The 25,342-nt window shown below is 42.5% G+C and overlaps 1 protein-coding gene across 2 annotated transcripts in view; it reads left to right on the forward strand.

Moving 5' to 3' along the window:
- Window positions 1-25,342, forward strand: part of LOC124606991 (tether containing UBX domain for GLUT4) — a 57,917-nt gene that overhangs the window by 13,439 nt on the left and 19,136 nt on the right. For both annotated transcript variants that reach the window (XM_047139131.1, XM_047139130.1), the window contains exons 3-6: window positions 17,949-18,118; window positions 18,204-18,363; window positions 18,439-18,895; window positions 19,212-19,345. In XM_047139131.1, the coding sequence (XP_046995087.1) occupies window positions 17,949-18,118; window positions 18,204-18,363; window positions 18,439-18,895; window positions 19,212-19,345 (921 nt within the window). The remainder of the gene's footprint in view (window positions 1-17,948; window positions 18,119-18,203; window positions 18,364-18,438; window positions 18,896-19,211; window positions 19,346-25,342) is intronic.

Consider the following 25,342-nt stretch of genomic DNA (forward strand, 5'->3'; position numbering starts at 1 on the left):
CCTTCACGCCTTTCTCAGCCATGGACAATGTCATTCTCCAGTGGAACTGCAGTGGTTTTTTCCACCATCTCGCTGAGCTCTGACAACTTCTCAGCCTTCACCCTTTCCTCTGCATTGCTCTTCAGGAAACTTGGTTTCCGGCGATATGAACCTCCGCCCTCCGTAGCTGTTGGGGTTATTATAAGAACCGGGCAGCTTATGAGAGGGTATCTGGTGGTGTCTGCATCTACGTACTTCACTCTCTTTACAGCGAGTCTGTCTCTCTAGAAACACCTTTAGAGGCTGTCGCTGTTCGGGTTTGGATGCCTCAGGCTGTTACTGGCTGCAGTCTCCCGCAGCATGTCTTGGCTGCGCTGATAGCCCAATTGCTGCCACCTTTTCTGTTACTGAGTGGCTTCAATGCCCATAACCCTCTGTGGGGTGGATCAGTGGCAGGCCAAGGTAGCATCATTGAGCAAGTATTGGCTCAGCTTGACCTTTCTCCTTTAAATACTAGTGCCTTCACACATTTCAGTGGCACGTACTCAGCCATCGACCTTTCGATCTGCAGCCCTAGCCTATTACCATCTGTCCAATGGAATGTGCATGACGACTTGTGCGGTAGTGACCACTTTCTGGTCTTTCTGTCACTGCCACAGTGTCACTCTTCTGGGCGCCTCTGCAGATGGGCTATGAATAAGGCTGACTGGGACTTGGTCACCTCCATTGCCACTATTGAGCCTCTTTCCAATGACTCCATTGATGCGGTGGTTCACTCGGTCACCACCGGCATCATTACTGCCGCAGAATCTGCCATTCGCTGTTTTTCTGGGTCCCATCGGCAGAAGACTGTGCCTTGGTGGTTGCTCGAGATCACTGAAGCAATTAAAGATCGCAGGCGGGCACTCGAGTGTCACAAGCGGCATCCCTCATTGGCACACCTCATTGCCTTTAAACGGCTCCGTGCGCGAGCCCGCCTCCACATTCGCAAATGCAAGCAGGAGTGCTGGGAAAGGTATATCTCTCCATCGCAGGTTTGAGCCAAGATTAGGCGACTCTATGGCTATCAGACCCCCGTCAGCGTACCTGCGATTTCACTAAATGGAGCAGTCTGTGCTGACTCCAACACAATTGCAAACCGCGTGGCGGAGCATTTTGCTCAGAGTTCTGCTTCTGCGAATTACCCACTGGCCTTCCGCTCCCTGAAACAGCAGTTGGAATGTCGGAGCCTTTCATTTCACACACACCTCTCTGAATCGTACAATGCTCCTTCAGTGAGTGGGAATTCCATAGTGCCCCAGCCGCTTGTCCTGATACGGCTCCCGCATCCACTGTCAGATGTTCAAACACCTCTCGGTGGACTGCCAGCGACACCTCCTAGACCTTTTCAATCGTATCTGGGTTGAGGGTGAGTTCCCGTCGCAATGACGGGAAAGTGTCGCAATCCCCGTGTTAAAAGCTGGCAAGAACCCACTGTCAGATGCTCAAACACCTCTCGGTGGACTGCCAGCGACACCTCCTAGACCTTTTCAATCGTATCTGGGTTGAGGGTGAGTTCCCGTCGCAATGACGGGAAAGTGTCGTAATCCCCGTGTTAAAAGCTGGCAAGAACCTACTGGAAGTGGACAGCTACCGTCCCAATAGCCTCACCAACATTCTTTGCAAGTTGCTCGAACGCATGGTGAGCCAGAGGTTGAGTTGGCTACTTGAGTCTCGGGGCCTTCTGGTTCCGTCTCAGGGTGGGTTCCTTAAGGGCCGCTCTGCTGCCAATAATCTGGTGTGCCTGGAGTCTGCCATCCATATGGCCTTTGCCTGCCTGCATCTGGTCGCGTCTTTTTTGACATGTAGAAGGCATACGATAAGACATGGCGACATCACATCCTCTGTACGCTTTATGGTTGGGGTCTTTGGGGTCCGCTCCCAATTTTCATACAAAATGTTCTGTCGCTTCGTTCCTGCTGCGTGTAAGTTGCAGCCTCCCATAGTTCCTTCCAAGTCCAGGAGAATGGGGTACTGCAAAGATCTGTCTTAAAGTGTCTGCCTCTTTTTAATTGCAATTAATGGGCTCAATGCGGCGGTGCGAATGTCCTTGTATGCTGACGACTTCTGCCTATACTTTAGCTCCACTGGTATTGCAGCTGCTGAATTGCAGCTGCAGGGCGCTATTCGCAAGACGCAGTCTTGGGCAGTAGCGCATGGCTTCCAGTTTTCGGCTGCCAAGACCTGCGTTATGCATTTCTGCCGGCGACGCACTGTTCACCCTGAGCCACGGCTTTATCTTGATGGCGAACCTGTTGTTGTGTTGGAGATGCATCGGTTTTTGGGATTGGTTTTTGATACCCGGTTGACATGGTTTCCTCATATTCGGCAGCTTAAACAGACATGCTGGTGGCATCTTAACGCTCTTCGTTGCTTGAGTCACGTCAGCTGGGGTGCCGATCGGTCTACCCTTCTACGACTGTACCAGGCGTTAATTCAGTCCCGTCTAGATTATGGGAGCCTGGCTTACAGTTCGGCATCACCTTCCGCTTTGCAGTTGCTTGACCCCATCCTTCACAGTGGGATCCGATTCGCCACTGGAGCTTTCCAGACAAGCCCTGTCAACAGCATACTTGTGGAGGCAGGTGCCCCTCCATTGCGGTTCTGGCGCCAACGATTACTGGCCGCTTATGCTACACATGTTTGTAGCTTGCCCGGGCATCACAATTATCGTCTCCTGTTCCCTTAGTCGGTCGTCCATCTTCCGGAACGGTGGCCCCGGTTAGGGTGTACTATCACAGTTTGTGTCAGAGCTCTTCTCTCTGGGCTTGAGGTTTTCCCTCTTCCACCTCTTTTCTGGGCCCCTCTGTGTATACCCCCGTGGTGTGTGCCCCGCCCATGCCTTCGGCTCAATTTGGCATAGGGTTCAAAGGGCTCAGTCCCTCCTGAGGCCCTCCGCCGCCACTTTCTTTCAACCCTTGCCGCATTTCAAGGCTCTGACATTGTCTATACTGATGGTTCAATGGTTGCTGGTCGTGTCGGTTATGCTCTTACTTTAGGGGATCATTGTAAACAACACTCATTGCTGGCTGGCTGCAGTGTTTTCACTGCCGAGCTGGTCGCCATCACTCGTGCCCTAGAGTATATCTGCTCCTGCTCAGGTGGGTCCTTCGTTATCTGTAGTAACTCCCTGAGTGGCTTAAGAGCTATCGACTAGTGTTTCCCTCACTCTCGTCTGGTGGTGGCTATCCAGGAGTCCCTCCATACTCTTGCCCGTTGTGGCCACTCTGTGGTCTTTGTGTGGACCCTGGGTCATGTTGGCATCCCGGGAAATGAATGTGTTGACACACTAGCCAAACAGGCTGTCGGTGCACCAGCCTTGGAGATTGGCCTTTCGGAGAATGACCTCAGGTCAGTTTTGCGGCAGAAGGTACTTTGCACCTGGCGTGAAGAATGGTGCACCCTTCCTTCACCCAACAAACTTCAGGCCATCAAGGAGGCTGCCAGTGCGTGGCACTCCTTCTTGCAGGTCTCTCGCAAGGACTCTGTTGTCCTCTGCCGGCTGTGCATTGGCCATACCTGGATAACACACAGCTATTTATTGCGCCGAGAGGACCCACCTTTATGTCACTGTGGGTCAGCTTTGATGGTGGTCCAAATCTTGTTGGACTGCCTACTTTTAACTCCGCTCAGGCAGACGTTTGCGCTGCCTGATACACTTCCTGCACTTTTATCAGATGATGTTGCGATGGCAGATTTAGTTTTGGCTTTTATTCGTGCAGGGGGTTTTTGTCGCTAGATCTAAGTGTTTGTCCTTTATTTGTGTTGAGTCTGGCCTTTGGCCTACGATTTTAGACTGGGGTTTTTAGTGCGTTTCTTGGTGGTAGGCTTTTCCTTTTTTGTGTTTCTATGGTCGGCCAACCACTGACACACTTGGTGTGATTTTAATTCCTTTTTTTCTGGTCTCTTTCTGTGTCTTTCTTGTCCTGCGTCGTCTCTTGTCATCTCCATTGTTTGTTCCTATTCTTTGTGGGTGTTTAAAAGTTCATGGAAAAAGGGACTGATGGCCCTAATAGTCTGGTCCCTTCAATCCCACAAACCAATCAACCAATAAATGTTTCTTATACTTCTTCTTGTGCTATTTTTGGCAGAGAATGTTGTCAAAAGTTAGTTTTCAATCAAATCTGATCCGTCAGTAGAAATGAGTAAACATTATCCAAAAAAAATAGAACTGCCTTATTTTCCCTGGACAATACCTACTTCTTTTTATTTCGTCATATAGTAGTGTCTCTTACTCATGTTTTATGAGTCTGTATTTGTGGCTTTCTGTTTGATGATGATACACACCTATTTTTTAAGAGAGAATGATAATTTGTGCTAACTAGTACATACTTGTACATCCACTGTTGATCTGTTTTGCTGAGTAAATAGTTATTACACATATTCAGTTGCCAAGCAATGAGTGTCCTATAGCATTTAATTATTTTGGTTGATTGGAGAAGTGTGTGTGTGCGCTTCGTACCTAAGCATAGTCTGCTAGCCAGCTCACTTAAAGTTAAAGAGATTATGTGACTTTGCACTGTTATTCCTATCCAAAGATTAATGTTACTATGTGCTAAGTGTTCGTCATTAGCAGCTCATCATATTTGTTGAGATGTTACTGACATCTGATTTTTAGATTTACTAAGTGATGTTATTATTTACTACACTACCGGCCATTAAAATTGCTACACCAAGAAGAAATGCAGATGATAAACGGGTATTCATTGGCCAAATATATTATACTAGAACTGACACGTGATTACATATTCACGCAGTTTGGGTGCATAGGTCGTGAGAAATCAGTACCCAGAACAACCACCTCTGGCCGTAATAACGGCCTTGATACACCTGGACATTGAGTCAAACAGAGCTTGGATGGCGCGTACAGGTACAGCTGCCAATGCAGCTTCAACACGATACCACAGTTCATCAAGAGTAGTGACTGGCGTATTCTGATGAGCCAGTTGTTCGGCCACCATTGACCAGATGTTTTCAATTGGTGCGAGATCTGTAGAATATGCTGGCCAGGGCAGCAGTCTAACATTTTCTGTATCCAGAAAGGCCCGTACAGGACCTGCAACATGCGGTCATGCATTATCCTGCTGAAATGTAGGGTTTCGCAGGGATCGAATGAAGGGTAGTGCCACGGGTCGTAACACATCTGAAATATAACGTCCACTGTTCAAAGTGCCGTCAATGTGAACAAGAGGTGTCAGAGACGTGTAACCAGTAGCACCCCATACCATCACGCCGGGTGATATGCCAGTATGGCGGTGACGAATACACGCTTCCAATATGCGTTCATCGCAGTGTCGCCAAACACAGATGCGCCCATCATACTGCTGTAAACAGAACCTGGATTCACCCGAAAAAATGACGTTTTGCCATTCATGCACCCAGGTTCGTCGTTGAGTACACCATTGCAGGTGCTCCTGTCTGTGATGGAGCATCAAACGTCGTCAAACTGTTCACGCAGATGGTGTTGTCTTGCAAACGCCCCCATCTGTTGACTCATGGATCGGGACGTGGCTGCACGATCCATTACACCCATGCGGATAAGATGCCTGTCATTTCGAGTGCTAGTGATACGAGGGATCCAGCACGGCGTTCCGTATTACCCTCCTGAACCCACCGATTCCATATTCTGCTAACAGTCATTGGATCTCGACCAACGCAAGCAGCAATGTCGCGATACGATAAACCGCAATCGCAATAGGCTACAATCCGACCTTTATCAAAGTCGGAAACATGATGGTATGCATTTCTCTTCCTTACACGAGGCATCACAACAGCGTTTCACCAGGCAACGCTGGTCAACTGTTTGTGTATGAGAAATCTGTTAGAAACTTTCCTCATGTCAGCACACTGTAGGTGTCGCCACCGGCGCCAACCTTGTGTGAATGCTCTGAAAAGCTAATCATTTGCATATCACAGCATCTTCTTCCTGTCGGTTAAATTTCATGTCTGTAGCATGTCACCTTTGTGGTGTAGCAATTTTAATGGCCAGTAGTGTAAATATGATGCCAGATGGCACCATACATCCGTTGCATGAGATAGTGCTTTAGTTGCCTCTACTTTGCACATGCCAGAAAACAATGCAAGTGTTGGATCAGCAGTACTGAATGTAGTGCTTGTCATACAGTTGAGTCTTGTGATGCTCCTGATATTAAGTATACCAATTAAATTGGTGAACGCTTCCCCACATATGATTACAATGAATTTGGCAGCAAATTCATTTCCTCCATTTCAGATAGTTTGTTCAAGCATATTGAAATATGAGTCTGATGTCCTGTTGACATCGAGGTCATTAGAGATGGAGCACAAGCTCAGATTGTGTCAAGGGTGGGGAAGGAAATGTATTGTGCCCTTTCATCGAAGCCATCCTGATATTTGCCTGGAACGATTTTGGGAAATCATGGAAAATCTAAGTCAGGATGGCTAGACACTGGTTTGAACTGTCATCCTCCCAAATGAGAGTCCAGTGTGCTAACTGCTGTGCTACTTTGCTCGGTGGTCATGTTCTAAAAAAGAGCTTCAATGACCATTCCAAGGAACGCTGTTCGCCATTCCCAAAATTAACTGCTTATGATACTATGCAACCTGGAATGCTTTTGGGCTATTGATGTAAAGGGGGGCAGAATTAAGTGTATTTTGACAACAGTTCAAAGAAAAAAAAGTGTCTCAAATTCAAATATGTCAGCACTAGAGTGAAGCAGATCTTTAAACTATGCAAAACTGAACCTTGGAAGTAATTCTGTGCCCCACTGATGGTCAGTGCTGACATGATGGACATATGGCAGAAAATCAGGAGCTCTATAAACAGAAAATGCACCTAAAAAATTGGATAGACAGTCACAGGCTGTACGGTGGACTTTGTGGACATAATCACTTCATCGTCTGTGAAGCCTACAGAAATTTAATTCAAACTCACTGTGAAAGATTACTCTCTAAACACACACTCATTACAATGAGGGAACTGCAACTGGCAGTGAAAAACTCTTTTCCTTTCTTTGATTGACAACATTTTTTAACCTGTGTTCACACACTTGTCATCAAACCCATTACAACATCTATGAATTCTCTATTAAATGTGGCCTATGAATTGCTCCTGGTGATATGGGTTTTGCAAATCATTGTGCCCATACTAAAGCAAGGAAAAGAACACAGTACTGCCAGGCTATAGGCTAACTGCACCAAACTCATTTGTTAGAAAAAACTCTAGAATGTATTGTTCAGGCACAAAAGAATTAATGGCTAGAACACTATTACTTACTGCCAAACACACACAGTGTCACCAGTGTTGGAGAGCATATGACAGTAGCACAGTACTAACAAATACAGGGTTATTACAAATGATTGAAGCGATTTCACAGCTCTACAGTAACTTTATTATTTGAGACATTTTCACAATGCTTTGCACACACATACAAAAACTCAAAAAGTTTTTTTAGGCATTCACAAATGTTCGATATGTGCCCCTTTAGTGATTCAGCAGACATCAAGCCGATAATCAAGTTCCTCCCACACTCGGCGCAGCATGTCCCCATCAATGAGTTCGAAAGCATCGTTGATGCGAGCTCGCAGTTCTGGCACGTTTCTTGGTAGAGGAGGTTTAAACACTGAATCTTTCACATAACCCCACAGAAAGAAATTGCATGGGGTTAGGTCGGGAGTGTGTGGAGGCCATGACATGAATTGCTGATCATGATCTCCACCATGACCGATCCATCGGTTTTCCAATCTCCTGTTTAAGAAATGCCGAACATCATGATGGAAGTGCGGTGGAGCACCATCCTGTTGAAAGATGAAGTCGGCGCTGTCGGTCTCCAGTTGTGGCATGAGCCAATTTTCCAGCATGTCCAGATACACGTGTCCTGTAACGTTTTTTTCGCAGAAGAAAAAGGGGCCATAAACTTTAAACCGTGAGATTGCACAAAACACATTAACTTTTGGTGAATTGCGAATTTGCTGCACGAATGCGTGAGGATTCTGTACCGCCCAGATTCGCACATTGTGTCTGTTCACTTCACCATTAAGAAAAAATGTTGCTTCATCACTGGAAACAAGTTTCGCACTGAATGCATCCTCTTCCATGAGCTGTTGCAACCGCGCCGAAAATTCAAAGCGTTTGACTTTGTCATCGGGTGTCAGGGCTTGTAGCAATTGTAAATGGTAAGGCTTCTGCTTTAGCCTTTTCCGTAAGATTTTCCAAACCGTTGGCTGTGGTACGTTTAGCTCCCTGCTTGCTTTATTGGTCGACTTCCGCGGGCTACGCATGAAACTTGCCCGCACGCGTTCAACCGTTTCTTCGCTCACTGCAGGCCGACCCGTTGATTTCCCCTTATAGAGGCATCCAGAAGCTTTAAACTGCGTGTACCATTGCCGAATGGAGTTAGCAGTTGGTGGATCTTTGTTGAACTTCGTCCTGAAGTGTCGTTGCACTGTTATGACTGACTGATGTGAGTGCATTTCAAGCACGACATACGCTTTCTCGGCTCCTGTCGCCATTTTGTCTCGCTGCACTCTCGAGCGCTTTGGCGGCAGAAACCTGAAGTGCGGCTTCAGCCGAACAAAACTTTGAGTTTTTCTACGTATCTATAGTGTGTCGTGACCATATGTCAATGAATAGAGCTACAGTGAATTTATGAAATCGCTTCAATCATTTGTAATAGCCCTGTATTATCATGGTCCTGTTGTCTCTGGGCAGCCTTCTCAATATAGTCTCCACATCTCATTTGTGTACGACAGTGGAAAAGTCGCTAAATATATGCTTAACATTCTAGAGTACCTGATACAGGCAAATCTTTTTATATGTGCTTGTTACATTCTGCACAGTCATCACACATGCAGAATTTGCGTAAATTGAGTTATTTTATGTGTAAAATACGGGGTTAGGTTCTCATCTACTCACATATCAAGTTTCAAGTTGCAGTGTTTCTTAGTATTTTTACCAAAAATAACTATTATCATTTTAGTGAAACACATTTTAATGTGAAATTTATACACATACTAATTTAACACTGAAACACACAATAATTCACTGAAGTTGTTGTTATTCCATCTCCAATGAACTCTCAGTCTGCTCGTCACAATTCTTTAGTGCCCTAGGATTCTGAGATTGGTAGATTAAAAGGGGGTTTTAATTTGCAATCAGCCACAACATTTCCTCAGAAAAGAAGGGTGTATCAGTCCTTGGCAGCCTTAAATCCAGGTGCCGTTTTTTCTTCAGTAGAAACGATTGTATGGCTCGGCACTTCTTTCTAAAATAAGCCCATTTCAGCAAGGTTGAAAATATGCTTTGCAGTGTAGCATTTTTCTGTCACAATTCCTTTAAACCTCTTTCTAATTCTTCAGCCCCCAACATCTGCTGCAGCTACCTCTCATGTCATTATATTATTGTGAAAGCCAAAACTATGCTTGAAGTGCTCAAACCAACCAGAGCTGTCCAAGAAAGGTGCTGGATCATCCTCTTCTTTTATGAAAACTGCATACAAGCTCTTGGATTTAGCTTGAGTTGCAGCTCCAGAGAGAGGCATGTGCTATTGGTCGTGGTGCTCAGTCCAATGGCTTAACATTTTTCTTTCCATTCTTTCCATTGCTTCCATGTGAGATTCAGTCACTTAACTCATACTGAAGTCAGTTTAACAGTATGAAGTTTTTCGAAATGATTCTGCATTGTAACAAACAGTTGTCACAGTCGGTTCACTAAGTCGCAAAGCATGCTGAATGTCAACAATGCACCCACTTTTCTCATAGCGATCCAAAGTTGTCACTTTGTTTCTAACGAATACCACCTTGATACATACTTCTTTTACTCGACAGGCTCACTAAATTTCATTTTACTAAAATTTTTAGATATAGACATGGTCAAGTGCAACTTCACAGCTCTGTTGACCTGTACCGATGAGTCATGTATCCACAGACATGACCAAAGATGTGCATTGAGATGCATTAACACAGTTTTGCATTTGTGTACTGTTAACAGATGGCATCAGTGGACTTAAAACTAAATTCGTGTACGTGTGAAAATGTGTGTAATGAATCTGCATGTAATGGGATCTACCTGTACCTTTGTCACAGGTATGTGTGGGCTGCAACACACTAATTGGCCAAGCAATGAGATGGTGGACCCAGGCAGAATAGCACGGGGTCCCCTTCAAGGGGTAATCCTCAGCACAATTTACTGTATACAATGACCAGCCAAAACGTTATGACCACTAGTTTAATAGCATGCTGCTTCATCTTTGGAATTCACTACAGCAGTGACCTTGTGTGGCACGAGACTTCTACTCACAGGTCACACAATTGCTGTAAATCATGGGCTGGTGGTTTGTGGATGTAGAACTAGCTCCTGATAGTATCATGTTCAGATAGGTGAATTTGTTGGCTGAGACATCTGTGGGAGTCCACTATCATACTCCTGAAAGGTGCCAGTGCCATCAGGGAAGACATTAAGTATGAAGGGTTGCAAGTGGTCTACAGTAATGTTCATGTAGTCCTCAGTGGTCACAGTGATTTTGATTACTATCACAGGTCCCATGGCCTACAAATGTAAATGTCTCTCATAGCATAATACTACCCCCACTGGCCTGCATCGGTGGACTTGTGCATGTTCAGAGTTGCTGTTCACCTCGGTGAGGGTATACTCCGACACAGCCATTGTCTTGATATAACAAATACTACGAGCTATAACACACATCATGCCGTGTAGTGGTTATCGTTGCTGGTTGGCATGCTGCGAGTCGCCAGTTCAAACCCGACCACCACCAGTATTCCTTATTATTTAGTAGTTATATTTCAGCAATGTTCTTGAAATAACTTATGTTTGTAATTTTTATATGTTCTGGATTGTTCAGTATTTGCGTGAATACCAGCATTGTGGAATATTTGGTGCTCATATAAATTGTTGTTTACGACTTTGTACACAATGGTAAGGAGAGGCTACAGAGTGATGCAGCAGATTTCTTCGTAGGAAAGTTGGACGGGAGCAGAAATGATAAGTGAGCAAGTTAGCACAGCAAACAGAAGATTTACTTAACTTGTATTTCCTCAAGAGTATGAAGACTCATTACAAATAATGCAACAAGAAATAGAGCCCAGTTCTCAATATGAACAAGGATGAAGCTTGCCTGTTCTAAACATGGACAATGGTGTAATAGCAAAGACACTCTAACTGCAAGTGTGTTGAGTGGCTGCTGCCGGCTTCCTATATTGTGACAGCAGAGCCACTTGAGGTGTGGCTCAGTAGCATTCTCCATTGGGTCTGCTGGGTCCCACAAGACTGCTATCAGTCCCTTTCCCCAGTTTCCAGATCTCTCCTGAAAAAATACAGGTCATCCATTTCTGTCGTCGTTCTGTAGTCCATCCTGACCCAGAGCTCTACTTGATTACCCAATACTTCAGAGTTGTTGCACAGTCCTGTTTTTTTGAGCCTTACTTTTGATAAAAAGCTGACTACAGGGTGCCTCAAACAAATGTATACACACTTTGAACTGTCACAGGAAATTTATTTTCCATTCTACAAGGTTAAATTTCTGCAAATGGAAAGATTAAAGGCAAGTTTAAAAAGTTAATGTACTTTCTTTCTGATTGATTTCCAGAACGGTGATCTTCGGAATCAATACATTTCTGAGCATGAGTCACCATTGATTCTGTACATCATACCAAAGTGTCCAATGTGATTTCTGCACAAACTGCTTGAATCTCACTCCAAAGTAGGTTTAGGTTATGTGGTTCTTGTGTGCACATCTAATCTTTTACTGTGTCCCATAAGAAGAAATCGAGCAGCGTAGTTGTCTCCTGCATCCTATGCACTGGCCTGTCAAATTTTGATACAGGTACGCCCCTATGACAACATGGTGAGGCTCCATCTTGTTGGTATCAAAATTTGTCATTATCTTACAACTCATGTATAGCAGGGAATATGGAATCAACAAGTGGTGGTAGATACTTTTCTCCAGCTACATTGCCTTCAAAGTGGAAAGGCCCAATTAGCCCCCTTGCAAACGAACCACACCACCTATTCACACCAGGACAATTCACAGCCTTTTCACCTGTAATGTGAGGATTATCTTAAGCCCAATATACGTAATTGTGCCATATTGACAGTTCCATTAAATGTAAATTGGGGTTCATCTGAGTAAATTATGCTACCCATAAATCCCGGTTCACTTATTACATCTCCTGAATCCATTCTGAACAATCTAACCTTCAGTCTGATACGTTGTCATTGAGATGTTGCACAAGCGTTGGGATGTACCCATGAAACATGCCTTTCTTCAGAATGGGTAGCACACAACTAACACTTAACAATACTTTCATGTGCCACTTTTTGTGCACATTACACACTGTTCCGTGAACTTTGAATTTGTCTTATAGACATGTCATTGTTAACTTTGAAGGTGGTGCTATACCATACTCACTTCTCCACTGTCTTTGAACCATAATGACATTCTGAAACTTCTGGTACCATTTAATTACTTACTTCCACACTTCAAAGCTCAAACATACATCAGCCACGTCGAGGTTACATCCTTGTCACTAGCGGGATTGCACAGCAAGAGTTACAATTCTGCTGCCACCTGTTGAAGAAATATAACATTACTTTTGCCCAGTAGCTGAACCATGTAGAACAGGGAATACATTTTTTGACATACCCTGTAGTAACATGCAGAAGCTTAATGCATTCTGCTTCCATGCACACACCTCATGGGGGTGTCGATCAGCCTACTCTTCTTTGTATTTACTGGACCATGATCTTGTCATGACTAGACTGTGGGTGGCAGGTTTATGACTTGGTGGAGCCTTTGGCTTTGAACTTGTTGGACCCATTACAACATTGTGGAGTTTTTCTGGCTACTGGCACCTTCCGGACTAGTCCCAAGGACAGTCTCCTTGCTGAAGCACAGATCTTACCTCTTCAGTTCCATCGATACCAACTCTTTGTCTCCTGTGCAATTCCCTGATCATCCAACATATCCCAGTCTTTTTGCATACCGTGGGCATCTACCTCCTGATACATTGCCTCTCAGCCCTCTCTCATGATCTGTGCCTCTCTTCCCTCAGATTTGCCCACCTTCTTTTCACATGCAACCCTCACCCCTGCCCCTTTTGGCATTTGTTATTCAGTTCTTCAGGAGTTTCAGGGTACTACCAATTTTTACACTGATGGCACTAAATGTGTGGATAAGACAGGACATGCTTTTACATCTCCTGCCAGTCAGGAACAATGTTTGTTGCCAGAAAAGAGTAGTATTTTTTTAGTGGAGCTGACAAGCATTGACAGAGCCCTCGACTTAATTGTGACTGAATGAGCAGTCTTCAGACCATCTTGTCAGCCTGTGGTCTCTGCTATTCATCACCTTCTCACTGAACTTAATCATATTGACTGCTTGGCTGTCTTTCTTTGGGCTCCCCCCCAAGTCATATTGGTTGGGTATCCCAGGGAATGAACAGACTGACTGTTTGGCTAGAGTGATTACTTGGCCCCATTTGCTTTACTGCTCTCAGGTGGAGACTTATGGGTGCAAATAAGATCTCTGCTCACCCAGATATGGAATGACCTATGGTTGGCTAGATGGCAGTGGGGGGAGGAGACTTTAATTTACTATAGTTCAGTCAGTTCGCTTGATATATATGTGAGCTACATACACAAGCTTTCTTTATAAAGCAGTCTATCTATTAGTGAAAACCACATCAAAATCCCAGCAGTAGTTTCTGTGATTAGTCGAAATGTACAGAGAGAACTGTGGCGGGGGACTTCAGTTTATACAAGGGGTCACTCCTAAGAGTCGTAAGGTGCATTTTCACTAGCATTTCAGCAGATATTTGCAATTTTGTTTTTTCATTGTGTAATTAGTCAGCCCAAAGAATAGTGCACATCATGTCATTCATGTGATGCCAATTGTCATCAGAAAGCGTCAGTTTGTTTCCTGTTACAAACAAAATTATTTTCAAAGTAGATAGAACTTTCCCAAGTTAGTCTAGTGGGATATCTGTTTTATCAGTTTGTATTAACAAGGATAGTAAAACACAAAGAAAAATCAGGACTCCAGCAGCGATAGCTCTGTCCTGGCTCCCGCACTCGTTGTTAGCACCAAACGTGCAACACTACTGAGTTGCTGCTTGATTACTGTTAAGTCCTCATGTTTTGCTGTCTCTGTTAGTACATAAAACAAATATCATACTAGACTAATTTGGTAGTGCTCTATTGAATGGGAACGTAAAATTACAATTTAAAAATAACTTTGTTTGTAATAGGAAACAAACTGACACTTTCTGTTGACATTGGGCATCACATGGAAGATTGGATGAGGGGTATTTTGTGTATGCTGACTCCAGCTAGTGACCTGTTCTGGCTTTGCTTAGTAATCACTGAGTATCTGAGGCTGGACAACTTGTCTGGCATAGCTGTAATTTGGTTATCGAATGTTGCATAGAGCTATACATGAAAAATGGAGAACAGCATTAGGTAAATGAATATCATCTCTTTCATATATACAAGCAGCACACACCAGGAAAGTTCTCAGGAGTGATGCATGATATCTGTTCCCTATTTAATTGGTATTTGGAATGAATTTCCATGGCAATTATGGGATTAGATCATGATGTAATTAATCTGTTTCGTACCAACGTAAATATTCTATCCACATTTTGTGTGTGTGTGTGTGTGTGTGTGTGTGTGTGTGTGTGTGTGTGTGTGTGTGTAATGAGGAGGGTAAGAATTGAAGAGGGAGATCAAGGCATGGATACACTAAGGAGATTCAAATAGATGGAGGGCACATTAGTCATTCAGAGCTTAAGAAGCTTGCACAGGATAGATTAGTGTGGAGAGCTGCAGCAAACTGGTATTGTGGCTGAAGACCATAACAGTAACTATAGACCCCTGAATAGAAATCTGTGTGCCCAATGGTTGTAAGAAAGCACAAGCCACACATCTACCAGAAGGGTAGCTGCAGTGAAAGGTGACAGGAAGCAGAAATTATTCAGTCCATATCTCTCAAATTCCATGACCCGTGGTGTGGGGAGCTATTGGATACGACAACAAGATTGATGTAATTGTTGAAGGAGTCAGATTGCTTTCCAGTATGTGGCAATAATGGTAAATCCTGTTCCCAAACCCTTCATGATCCCAGTACCAAATGGCATATTCCAACTGGAATGCAAGACACCACTCTGCAGTTCACACCGCAAACTCCTAGGAATCTATGGATCCGTATCTGGCCTACTGCATTGCCCATAAGGCTTGTATGGAATACTATTGGATGACATAGGTCCATGTGAGCCTCCAGATAGCATGTGTTTCAAGTACGGCAAGAAATTCCTCAAGACGACATTCAGAGGCTATTTGCTGCCCTGTTACAACAAGTTTGAGTGTATTTGTGCTCAGCTGCTGTTGATGGACTTCAGTTCTGAATGTAATGAAAGTTTAATCAATTTATGCCTATTGTGTATATCTAAAAACAAAGATGATGTGACTTACCAAATGAAAGTGCTGGCAGGTCGACAGACACACAAACAAACACAAACATACACACAAAATTCAAGCTTTCGCAACAAACTGTTGCCTCATCAGGAAAGAGGGAAGGAGAGGGGAAGACGAAAGGAAGTGGGTTTTAAAGGAGAGGGTAAGGAGTCATTCCAATCCCGGGAGCGGAAAGACTTACCTTAGGGGGAAAAAAGGACAGGTATACACTCGCACACACGCACATATCCATCCACACATACAGACACAAGCAGACATATGTCTGCTTGTGTCTGTATGTGTGGATGGATATGTGCGTGTGTGCGAGTGTATACCTGTCCTTTTTTCCCCCTAAGGTAAGTCTTTCCGCTCCCGGGATTGGAATGACTCCTTACCCTCTCCTTTAAAACCCACTTCCTTTCGTCTTCCCCTCTCCTTCCCTCTTTCCTGATGAGGCAACAGTTTGTTGCGAAAGCTTGAATTTTGTGTGTATGTTTGTGTTTGTTTGTGTGTCTGTCGACCTGCCAGCACTTTCATTTGGTAAGTCACATCATCTTTGTTTTTAGATATATATTTCCTACGTGGAATGTTTCCCTCTATTATAACCATATGCCTATTGTGTGGTAAATATCTCCACAATGTCTAATAAATATTGAACTGCTGCTTAATGGTATAACACTTCCCATTTCTGTCAGTGTAGTTTGTCTTTCCCACCTGGTCTCATCAAAAGCATGTTGACTACTTAACAAAAGAAGTGAGTTAGCTGATTTTAGAACTTCCTCTTTTGAATGTTCATATACAGGTTTGTGACAATGGTGGAAAAGGGTTTGCCCTTAGCAACCACACTGGTCTCTTCATGGCAGTCTCCATTAAAGATAAAATAGATAGAGATTGGGATGTGTCTAAATAGCACCATCATCTCATCATTGAATTTCTCATTGATCAGCTTTTTATTCTCTTCTAGTGGCACCTGCGCTGAAGAGGGGAAACAATGTCAATATTGACAAGAATGCTAGTGTTTTGAAATTTGAATTGACTGCACTGTTGTTGAAAGTCCTGTGGGTTACAAATATGGTGTTGATGTTTACCAACATACATGCTGAGAATGTCTTTCAGATACTTGGAAATACCATACGTTTCTTAAGCTGGAGCAAAATAGTACACCTTCATTATGCATTTTAGGGAGTTTGTATAACCTTCACTGTACCAGTCCTTGCGTACACAACGTCTAGGTAATATTTTGTGCCAGACTGAATGCTTGGAGAAGTGTCAGTGTTTTCCCATGGACCTTCCTGGTTGGTTTGTTGTTTCTGTAGGTAGGCTAATTTAGCATGAGTTTCATCTTCTCCATATACTGCACTGGGGCACAGACTGGAGTGCAGACAGCGTGCGGAATGCCTGACTCACCCATGGTGCCTGCAGGTGTGAGTAGTAGTTGATCCAACCTCTTGGTATAAGTCCATATGCATACCTGATGATAGCAACTCATTCTGTTATTGAAATATTTTGCATGCCTGACACGACTATCCACCACTTTGACTTCTGAGGCAGATGATATATAAAAGCATACCATCACAATGTTTGACTTACTAGTAATGCTTTCTTTCACTCAAATTGTATTTGAAGACTGTAATGAACAAAGTAGATACTGAGTTCTCTATTGCAATAAGTATGCTGTTGATTTTACACACACACACACACACACACACACACACACACACACACACACACTCTCTCTCTCTGAAGAAAGGTGAATCCAAATAACACGGGTTTTGAAGCAGCTGCCAAAGTCACTGGTGTGATGATGTTGGGCATAGTCAGCAGTAGGGGGGGGGGGGGGGGGGGGAGTAGGTGGGGGGCTAGAGTTGTAGCTACGCAGGCAAAATTTGGAGGTGTGGTGGATGTCTAGTTACTTGTACTGATGTAAAATGTTACAAAGTAATCACAGCATAGCTGATTATGGATGAGAAGAATGACCTGTACATTGCGGAATGGCAGTAGCTTCATAGTGATGGACTAGGATAACTGCATAAATTGGATGGGTGATGGAGTGTTGCAGTGTGGGTGAGACTGCTGGCAGTTAGAAGATACTCATTATCTTGAAAATAATGGAGCTGCAGCTTTATAGCAATTTTACGATTGAAGTTAAAATAAATGATATTGGGAAGAGGTTTTTGTGCATATTATCGTCTCTGCAGACCATAATGCATGATGTAAATTTTAGATCTTTCAATCTCAGTGTGTCTGCTCTGAAAGAAACATTTCCATTTGCTGTGTGAACTATTCAGCTTTATTTTCTATTTGACTTTTCAGGCCTCTTTTATTAATAAACATTTGATTCTTGAGTCTCTGTTGTTCTTTTATAAACAATGTGGGTAAGTGCTTGATGGTGAATGGTAACTGTGAACATTTATTCATTGTAAGAGGTTAATACAGTTATGAAAAAATGATTAAGAATTACATTAGTTTAATTTTGTGCCTTCAGACATCACAATCATGTCTTGGACCTGACCTCAGCAATACGTTTTTCTGGCCTTCCAAACAATGCACAGTTGGAAATGGCACCAATAGCTAAGCAACGAAAAGAATCTGAAGTTACTGTTGCTCTACAGTCTGAGTCTGGAAGCAGGAACATGGGAAGTTTTGTGCCAACAGGTGATTATGTTTCAACAATAATCTAGGATGAAAGACTAATGAAGTTTTCGTTTCGCTCACTGTGTTCTTCACTCTCTATTTTTAGATAATTTATGGGACATTGTGCAGAAACTTTGTCCAGAAGGAACAGATATTAGCTCAAACCCTGTGGTGATATATATGCGTTCAGAAGTAGTGGGCGTACAGAAACTTAGAGAAACAACATTAAGAAATCTGGGCATAACTGGTGGTAGAGCCATGTTGAGGTAACAGTCTTTCATTGCAGTAACCACTACCATTCAAAATTATATTTTTCTGTTTATTACATTTTAATTTTGCAGGTTGATTCAACGTGCACCAGAAGAGCTCCAGTATCAAGCCAATGTATCAGCTCCTTTAGCACACAGATCTGTGGAACCTGTTACTAAAAAGGCACCTGAGATTGCTAAATCCCCACCAGAGCAGTTAAAATTATCACCCAAGGAGTTAAAACCCCACAAAGAAACTTCAAAGACAGTTGAATCAGCAATAAGGAATGTTACTAGTGCAGACATGGAAGGGTGTGTGCATTCCACAGATGTAACCAATGTACAGCAAGTGACTACTACTAAAATTGAAGAGAAAAAAGAAAATCAGGACATATTCATTGATTCCCAGAGGTGTACTGAAAATAAAACAAAGAAAATTGATAGAGATGATGCTTTGAAGATGGATGTTCCTGTTGATAGAGAAGCTGCTCCTACAACACCACATTGTGCAGATCCAGGTCCTGAACCTGTTGAAGAAGAACTTATTCTAGTAAGATGTCTATCATTGTGAACTGGTGAAATGAGGTTCAAAAGTCATATCATCATGCTCTGTTTTAAATGATGGGTTGGCTATTTCCTTATAACTTTATTTCAATAATTGATAAGGATCTAACAATGAAACTAGTTTTTGATTCAAATCTCCAAACTTTGAATATCATAAAATAATGTTAAGTTTTCGGTGGAAATCAATTGTGATGTTCCGTGAGGAGAAAAATTTTAATGTATTTTTACCAGCACTGTTGAAGTGCTTTGACTTTTCATAACACTGTGATACCTGTGTAAATTAAGTTTTGTTTCTTTTTCAGTTAGGTGATAGAAATGCTATTGCTTTCAATTCTGCTTGCGTGCAGAGTGCTGTTTATGATGATCTCCCAGATGATTTTTTTGACCTGACTGTAGAGGATGCACGAATATTACTGAGAGATATAAAACGTCGAAGGTAGGTTTGCAGCTAAGGTTAAATGAGAATTGTGGTTTTTGACTGTCAATTTGACAGAATGTTATTACTGAGATCACTGCTACATTTATGAACACAGCATCTTCTGATGAAAGTTACATAAGCACCAACTTGCTCCTTTAATTATGGGAACATCAGTTTTCTGCATCTACATAGAGACTCCGGAAGCCACCATACAGTGTGTGGTGGAGGGTACCCAGTACCACTACTTATCATTTCCTTTTCTGTTCCACTTGCAAATAGTGAGGCAAAAATGACTGACTGTATGCCTCCATATGAGTCCTGATTTCTTGTATCTTATCTTCAATGTCCTTAAGTGTAATGTATGTTATAAGCAGTAAGGTCATTCAGCAGTCAGCTTCAAATGCCAGTTCTTTAAATTTTCTTGAAAAGAGCTTTGCCTTCCCTCAGTGATCCCCATTTGAGTTCCCTAAGACTCTCCATAACACTTGCGTGTTGTTTGAACCTACCATTAACAAGTCTAGCAGCTCGCCTCTGAATTGCTTTGATATCTTCCTTCAATCTGATCTGGTACAGATCCCAAACATTCGAGTAATACACAAGGATAGTAGGATTTTGTTTTTTAATATTACTTTTACAGGTATGAGGTGAAGCTGTTAAGTTTGCACAGTGATAATTAGTAGCATTCGTGTCCTACACACTGCTCAACAAAGCATTTTCACAGATGATGCTTCACCGTCAGGTTGTAAAACTTTGTTCATGAACACTAAAAAAATCTACCAACAATAATAATTATGGCGTTCATAAGATAAAATTGTATAAAGACAATTGGAATATGGGTGCTCATCTTACATTACAATCGGTATCAGTCCATGGCTGCCCCATCCTGCAGCACACACTATACCAGGCTACGTCTTGCTTCTATAGTGTGGGATCAGAGTGTCAGGTTGATGCTTATGCAGGGTTAGGGGGTTGTTGTGAAGTGACATGCATCAAAGAGAGATAACAAATTTATAATTGTGTAAATGCCCTAAAATAATTCCACAAAGCGACTAAAAAATCTTATTTCATTGTCTTGTATTTTCGGAACATTGCTGTGTTTCTTTTAATGAATCTCTATTTCTTCTAGCAAGTAGAGGTTCCTCCCCTTCTTTTATGTGTGCAATATTTTTAATTCCTTTTTTATTCCCACAAGCGGATGTCATATTTCATATATATGATTCACTACAACTGATTTGTCATAATTACTTAATCTGAATGAGTCTTTATGTTCATTGTACCTGATCAAAAATGTTTTTTTTTTTCCTTTTGTGGGGTGACAGATAAATGATCAGATGGTTAGTACTTTGCCATTTTGAAAAGATACTCATATTATCTGTGCGTGCTTTACACCTACCTTCACTGTTTACAAAAGCCTGAAAACTATTTTTGCGGCCAGCCAGGAAGCAATGGAGAGCATACTGACCATAATTTCTAGTCTACAAGTCCATGTTACTCTTTGTGCTCACTGAAAGAAAATGTTCCTACTTGCCGTTTAGTCAGTGGGATCAGGAGCTGTAACCATAAATAAGTTTTTGGTGTTAGCTGTTTGATATATTCTGTAAAAGTTCACAAGCACAAAATATAATAATATCCCTAATGGTGATGATCATTATAATGTTCCTATCAGAAACAGTTTAGAGGGCACATTTACAGGAAATTCCAAGTAAAAAGGTGTGTCGCCCTGACTTCTAATACCAAAAGTTAATTGCTCACCTTAAAAGTGCAAAATAATTTTGCCATTTGCCATGCGTTTAATAAACATTATGGGTGACACGTCCATGAAATCTAAACGACCCAGGACAGTATACAGTCCTCAAGAGTTCACTTTCTACTTTTACCAAAAATGCCTTCAAGTCTGCGCAGTTCTGACGTCATCTGAGACAAAACATATGCAGGCATTTGACTGACACGAACAGATTTATATCTCGGTGTGAAGTGTCTCCATCGAACTGTCTCACTGGCCATATTTGTAAATGGGCACAGTGGACTGCCAAACGGAACATCTGCTGTCAACTGCCCTAGACCCAGGTAGCAGTATTTAAATGGCCCTTTTCTCAGGCCTGTGTTACTTACTATCTCTGTTGTTTAACAATTTACAATCTTCTTAATTTTGATATAAATAGTTAAGTTTGCTTTAGTTATTGAAAATTTTTTAGCTTAGCTGCATTTAAACTTTGCCAGCTAGAATCTTTAGAATGAAGTACATAGTAGAGCATGTCCTCTGAACTGCCTCTTTAAGACTCCTTGTAAACTCTGTCATTTACAATAGCATCTTGAAACTTGGTTCAGCTGTAATATTGCATGCATGTAATAAGGGGTTGTAATTAGAACTTTCTATTACAAATACACTCCTGGAAATTGAAATAAGAACACCGTGAATTCATTGTCCCAGGAAGGGGAAACTTTATTGACACATTCCTGGGGTCAGATACATCACATGATCACACTGACAGAACCACAGGCACATAGACACAGGCAACAGAGCATGCACAATGTCGGCACTAGTACAGTGTATATCCACCTTTCGCAGCAATGCAGGCTGCTATTCTCCCATGGAGACGATCGTAGAGATGCTGGATGTAGTCTTGTGGAACGGCTTGCCATGCCATTTCCACCTGGCGCCTCAGTTGGACCAGCGTTCGTGCTGGACGTGCAGACCGCGTGAGACGACACTTCATCCAGTCCCAAACATGCTCAATGGGGGACAGATCCGGAGATCTTGCTGGCCAGGGTAGTTGATTTACACCTTCTAGAGCACGTTGGGTGGCACGTGATACATGCGAACGTGCATTGTCCTGTTGGAACAGCAAGTTCCCTTGCCGGTCTAGGAATGGTACAACGATGGGTTCGATGACGGTTTGGATATACCGTGCACTATTCAGTGTCCCCTCGACGATCACCAGTGGTGTACAGCCAGTGTAGGAGATCGCTCCCCACACCATGATGCCAGGTGTTGGCCCTGTGTGCCTCGGTCGTATGCAGTCCTGATTGTGGCGCTCACCTGCACGGCGCCAAACACGCATACGACCATCATTGGCGCCAAGGCAGAAGCGACTCTCATCGCTGAAGACGACACGTCTCCATTCGTCCCTCCATTCACACCTGTCGCGACACCACTGGAGGCGGGCTGCACGATGTTGGGGCGTGAGCGGAAGACGGCCTAACGGTGTGCGGGACCGTAGCCCAGCTTCATGGAGACGGTTGCGAATGGTCCTCACCGATACCCCAGGAGCAACAGTGTCCCTAATTTGCTGGGAAGTGGCGGCGCGGTCCCCTACGGCACTGCGTAGGATCCTACGGTCTTGGCGTGAATCCGTGCGTCGCTGCGGTCCGGTCCCAGGTCGACGGGCACGTGCACCTTCCGCCGACCACTGGCGACAACATCGATGTACTGTGGAGACCTCACGCTCCACGTGTTGAGCAATTCGGCGGTACGTCCACCCGGCGTCCCGCATGCCCACTATACGCCCTCGCTCAAAGTCCGTCAACTGCACATACGGTTCACGTCCACGCTGTCGCGGCATGCTACCAGTGTTAAAGACTGCGATGGAGCTCCGTATGCCACGGCAAACTGGCTGACACTGACGGCGGCGGTGCACAAATGCTGCGCAGCTAGCGCCATTCGACGGCCAACACCGCGGTTCCTGGTGTGTCCGCTGTGCCGTGCGTGTGATCATTGCTTGTACAGCCCTCTCGCAGTGTCCGGAGCAAGTATGGTGGGTCTGACACACCGGTGTCAATGTGTTCTTTTTTCCATTTCCAGGAGTGTACAAATGATACTTAATCTATCATGAAATTTTCGTTCCAAATTTGGTTTTTGGCAGGTAACTTGAAAACTAATATAGGTAGCTTATTAATGTTACTTATTTAATGCTTTTACGTCGAACTGTGGTTACATACGGACTTTCATCTATGTGACAGCTTCAACTTTTTGTCCAAAAGCAGATTTTGAACGTAGTATTGCTCTAATCAAGCTGAGACCTGTAACTTTTAACTGTGACATACATTTGCATGTTCTGAACAACTTTTAGCTTTGTAGTCTTATTATTCATGCCATTTATTTTTTTCTTAAGCTCGTATATTTTGTCTAACATATTCATTTGATCTTTCTGAGACCTAACAATGTTAATATTAATATACTGAAGCATACACTGATGAAGTTTGGAAAAGTTATTTTAATTTTAATTTTCATTCTTAGGTACGGTGCAATCCTTTATATGTTAAGCCCAGGCAGGTGTGTTATGACAGTGTGGTGCTGGTAATAGTGAACTGGGGCAACCCCTGGCACACACACTTGCCTCTGCACCTCTTACAATGATACAGCGCTTGTTTTGCCTTGTCACCCTCCATTTATCTTTTTGAAAAATTTATTTTTGAACAAAATTAAATATTGTAAACAAGTGATGTTACTATAGCCGACTGCTTTTAAATGGAATTGATTTTAGCTAAATTTTCCTTATTAATGTACCCACAAAGTTAACCATATAGAAAAACATAATATAGTGGGTTTTTACAACCAAACTTTACCTGAATGAGGAACGCACAGAAACATTTCACTCCTTTACAGATTTTTGTAGTACTCACTCGTTTAACCACAACTGTAAGTGCTGTGATGTGTGTCTCCTTATGAACCACTTTCACTAAAACATTTAAGGTAGATGGAGGGAAGTCACTATGGTTTGTGTCCCTCTGACAGTCTTACAAAAATGGAAAGGGGAAGAGTCACTGTTGTTGGTGTCCTCCTAGCTTTGTTCTCCAGTACAGCTTGTAGGATGCCTTTCATGGAGCCTCCACATCCCTGAGAAACAGGTAACATACCCTAAGTTTCTGTTCGCAATTTATATCTAAGGGAGGACAAAACACATTCCATACTCTAATTTCCTTCTATAATTAATTTAACAGTTATCAAAAAGAATTTTTCTTTTTTAAAATTTTATTATTTGAAAAAATTTATTATTTGGGAAACTTGTTAATTTTTCGGAATGGTTATTGGCAATATGTTGCTTCATAAAATTGTGATGTAACTCTAGCTCACTTTTCCTTGTTATTTCATTATTGTACTTGAATCACTAACTTTGCCTTTTTTTTAACTACAGCCATTGTGCTCTGAAAGTCAGCATATGTCTCTTTAAATGTCACATTTTGGGCTAGTTTGCAATTCACTTCATTACTTTAGATGTTGCTTTACTTAGCAAAACGAGTAACCTTTGTAAGCTCCGTCTTCATATGGCTCAATTATCGTACGGATCAGTACGCTAAAGGAGTCATTTGTCCACCAGCAGTTACTTTGCTCTGTTACACACATAATTAAAAGCTGTTTTCATTATAACATACCAGTACTCTACAATTCACATTCTTAACACCTTCGTTTATCTGTATTGTTGTCTGTATGTGTCAGTATTTATCTGTTAATTGAGCATTTGCTTTAAGCAAGATTACGCGTTTCTCAGTCCTATTTTATGAGACAGGAGGGAATTAAATCCCAAATTCCACAATTTTACCATATATATATCAGCCTACTGACTTCATTTCTCATACTTCTCCCTATTTTCATTTATTCATATATTTCACTTTCCTACATATTCGATGCTTCTTTCTCCCATTTATCTTCGTCAGCCTACTGACCTCAGTATTTGTATATATTTTTGGTGTGATCCTCACACCACATTTGTACATCTTCTTCAGTTAGTATCAAAACACTTTGTCTTGCCTCTATTGGCACCATATTAGTACTCTCTATCTGCAGACAATCTTACTTCCAACATGAAAATTATTAATTTATGCAGAGCGTATTCTTTCAGATTTTAGGACTTTCCAACTTCAGTTATTTCTTTTAATGCAAAGTATCTGTATTTTTGCGGATATTTCATATTATTCGTTAATTTTAGCCATTATTTTTCAATGAGTGATGCTAAGAAGTTAACTGTTATTTGAACATTTAGAACTTGCTATTGCAAACTACCTCTTCTATTCTCT

This window comes from Schistocerca americana, chromosome 3, assembly GCF_021461395.2.
Source record: "Schistocerca americana isolate TAMUIC-IGC-003095 chromosome 3, iqSchAmer2.1, whole genome shotgun sequence".
In the NCBI taxonomy this organism is placed as follows: Eukaryota; Metazoa; Arthropoda; class Insecta; order Orthoptera; family Acrididae; genus Schistocerca; species Schistocerca americana.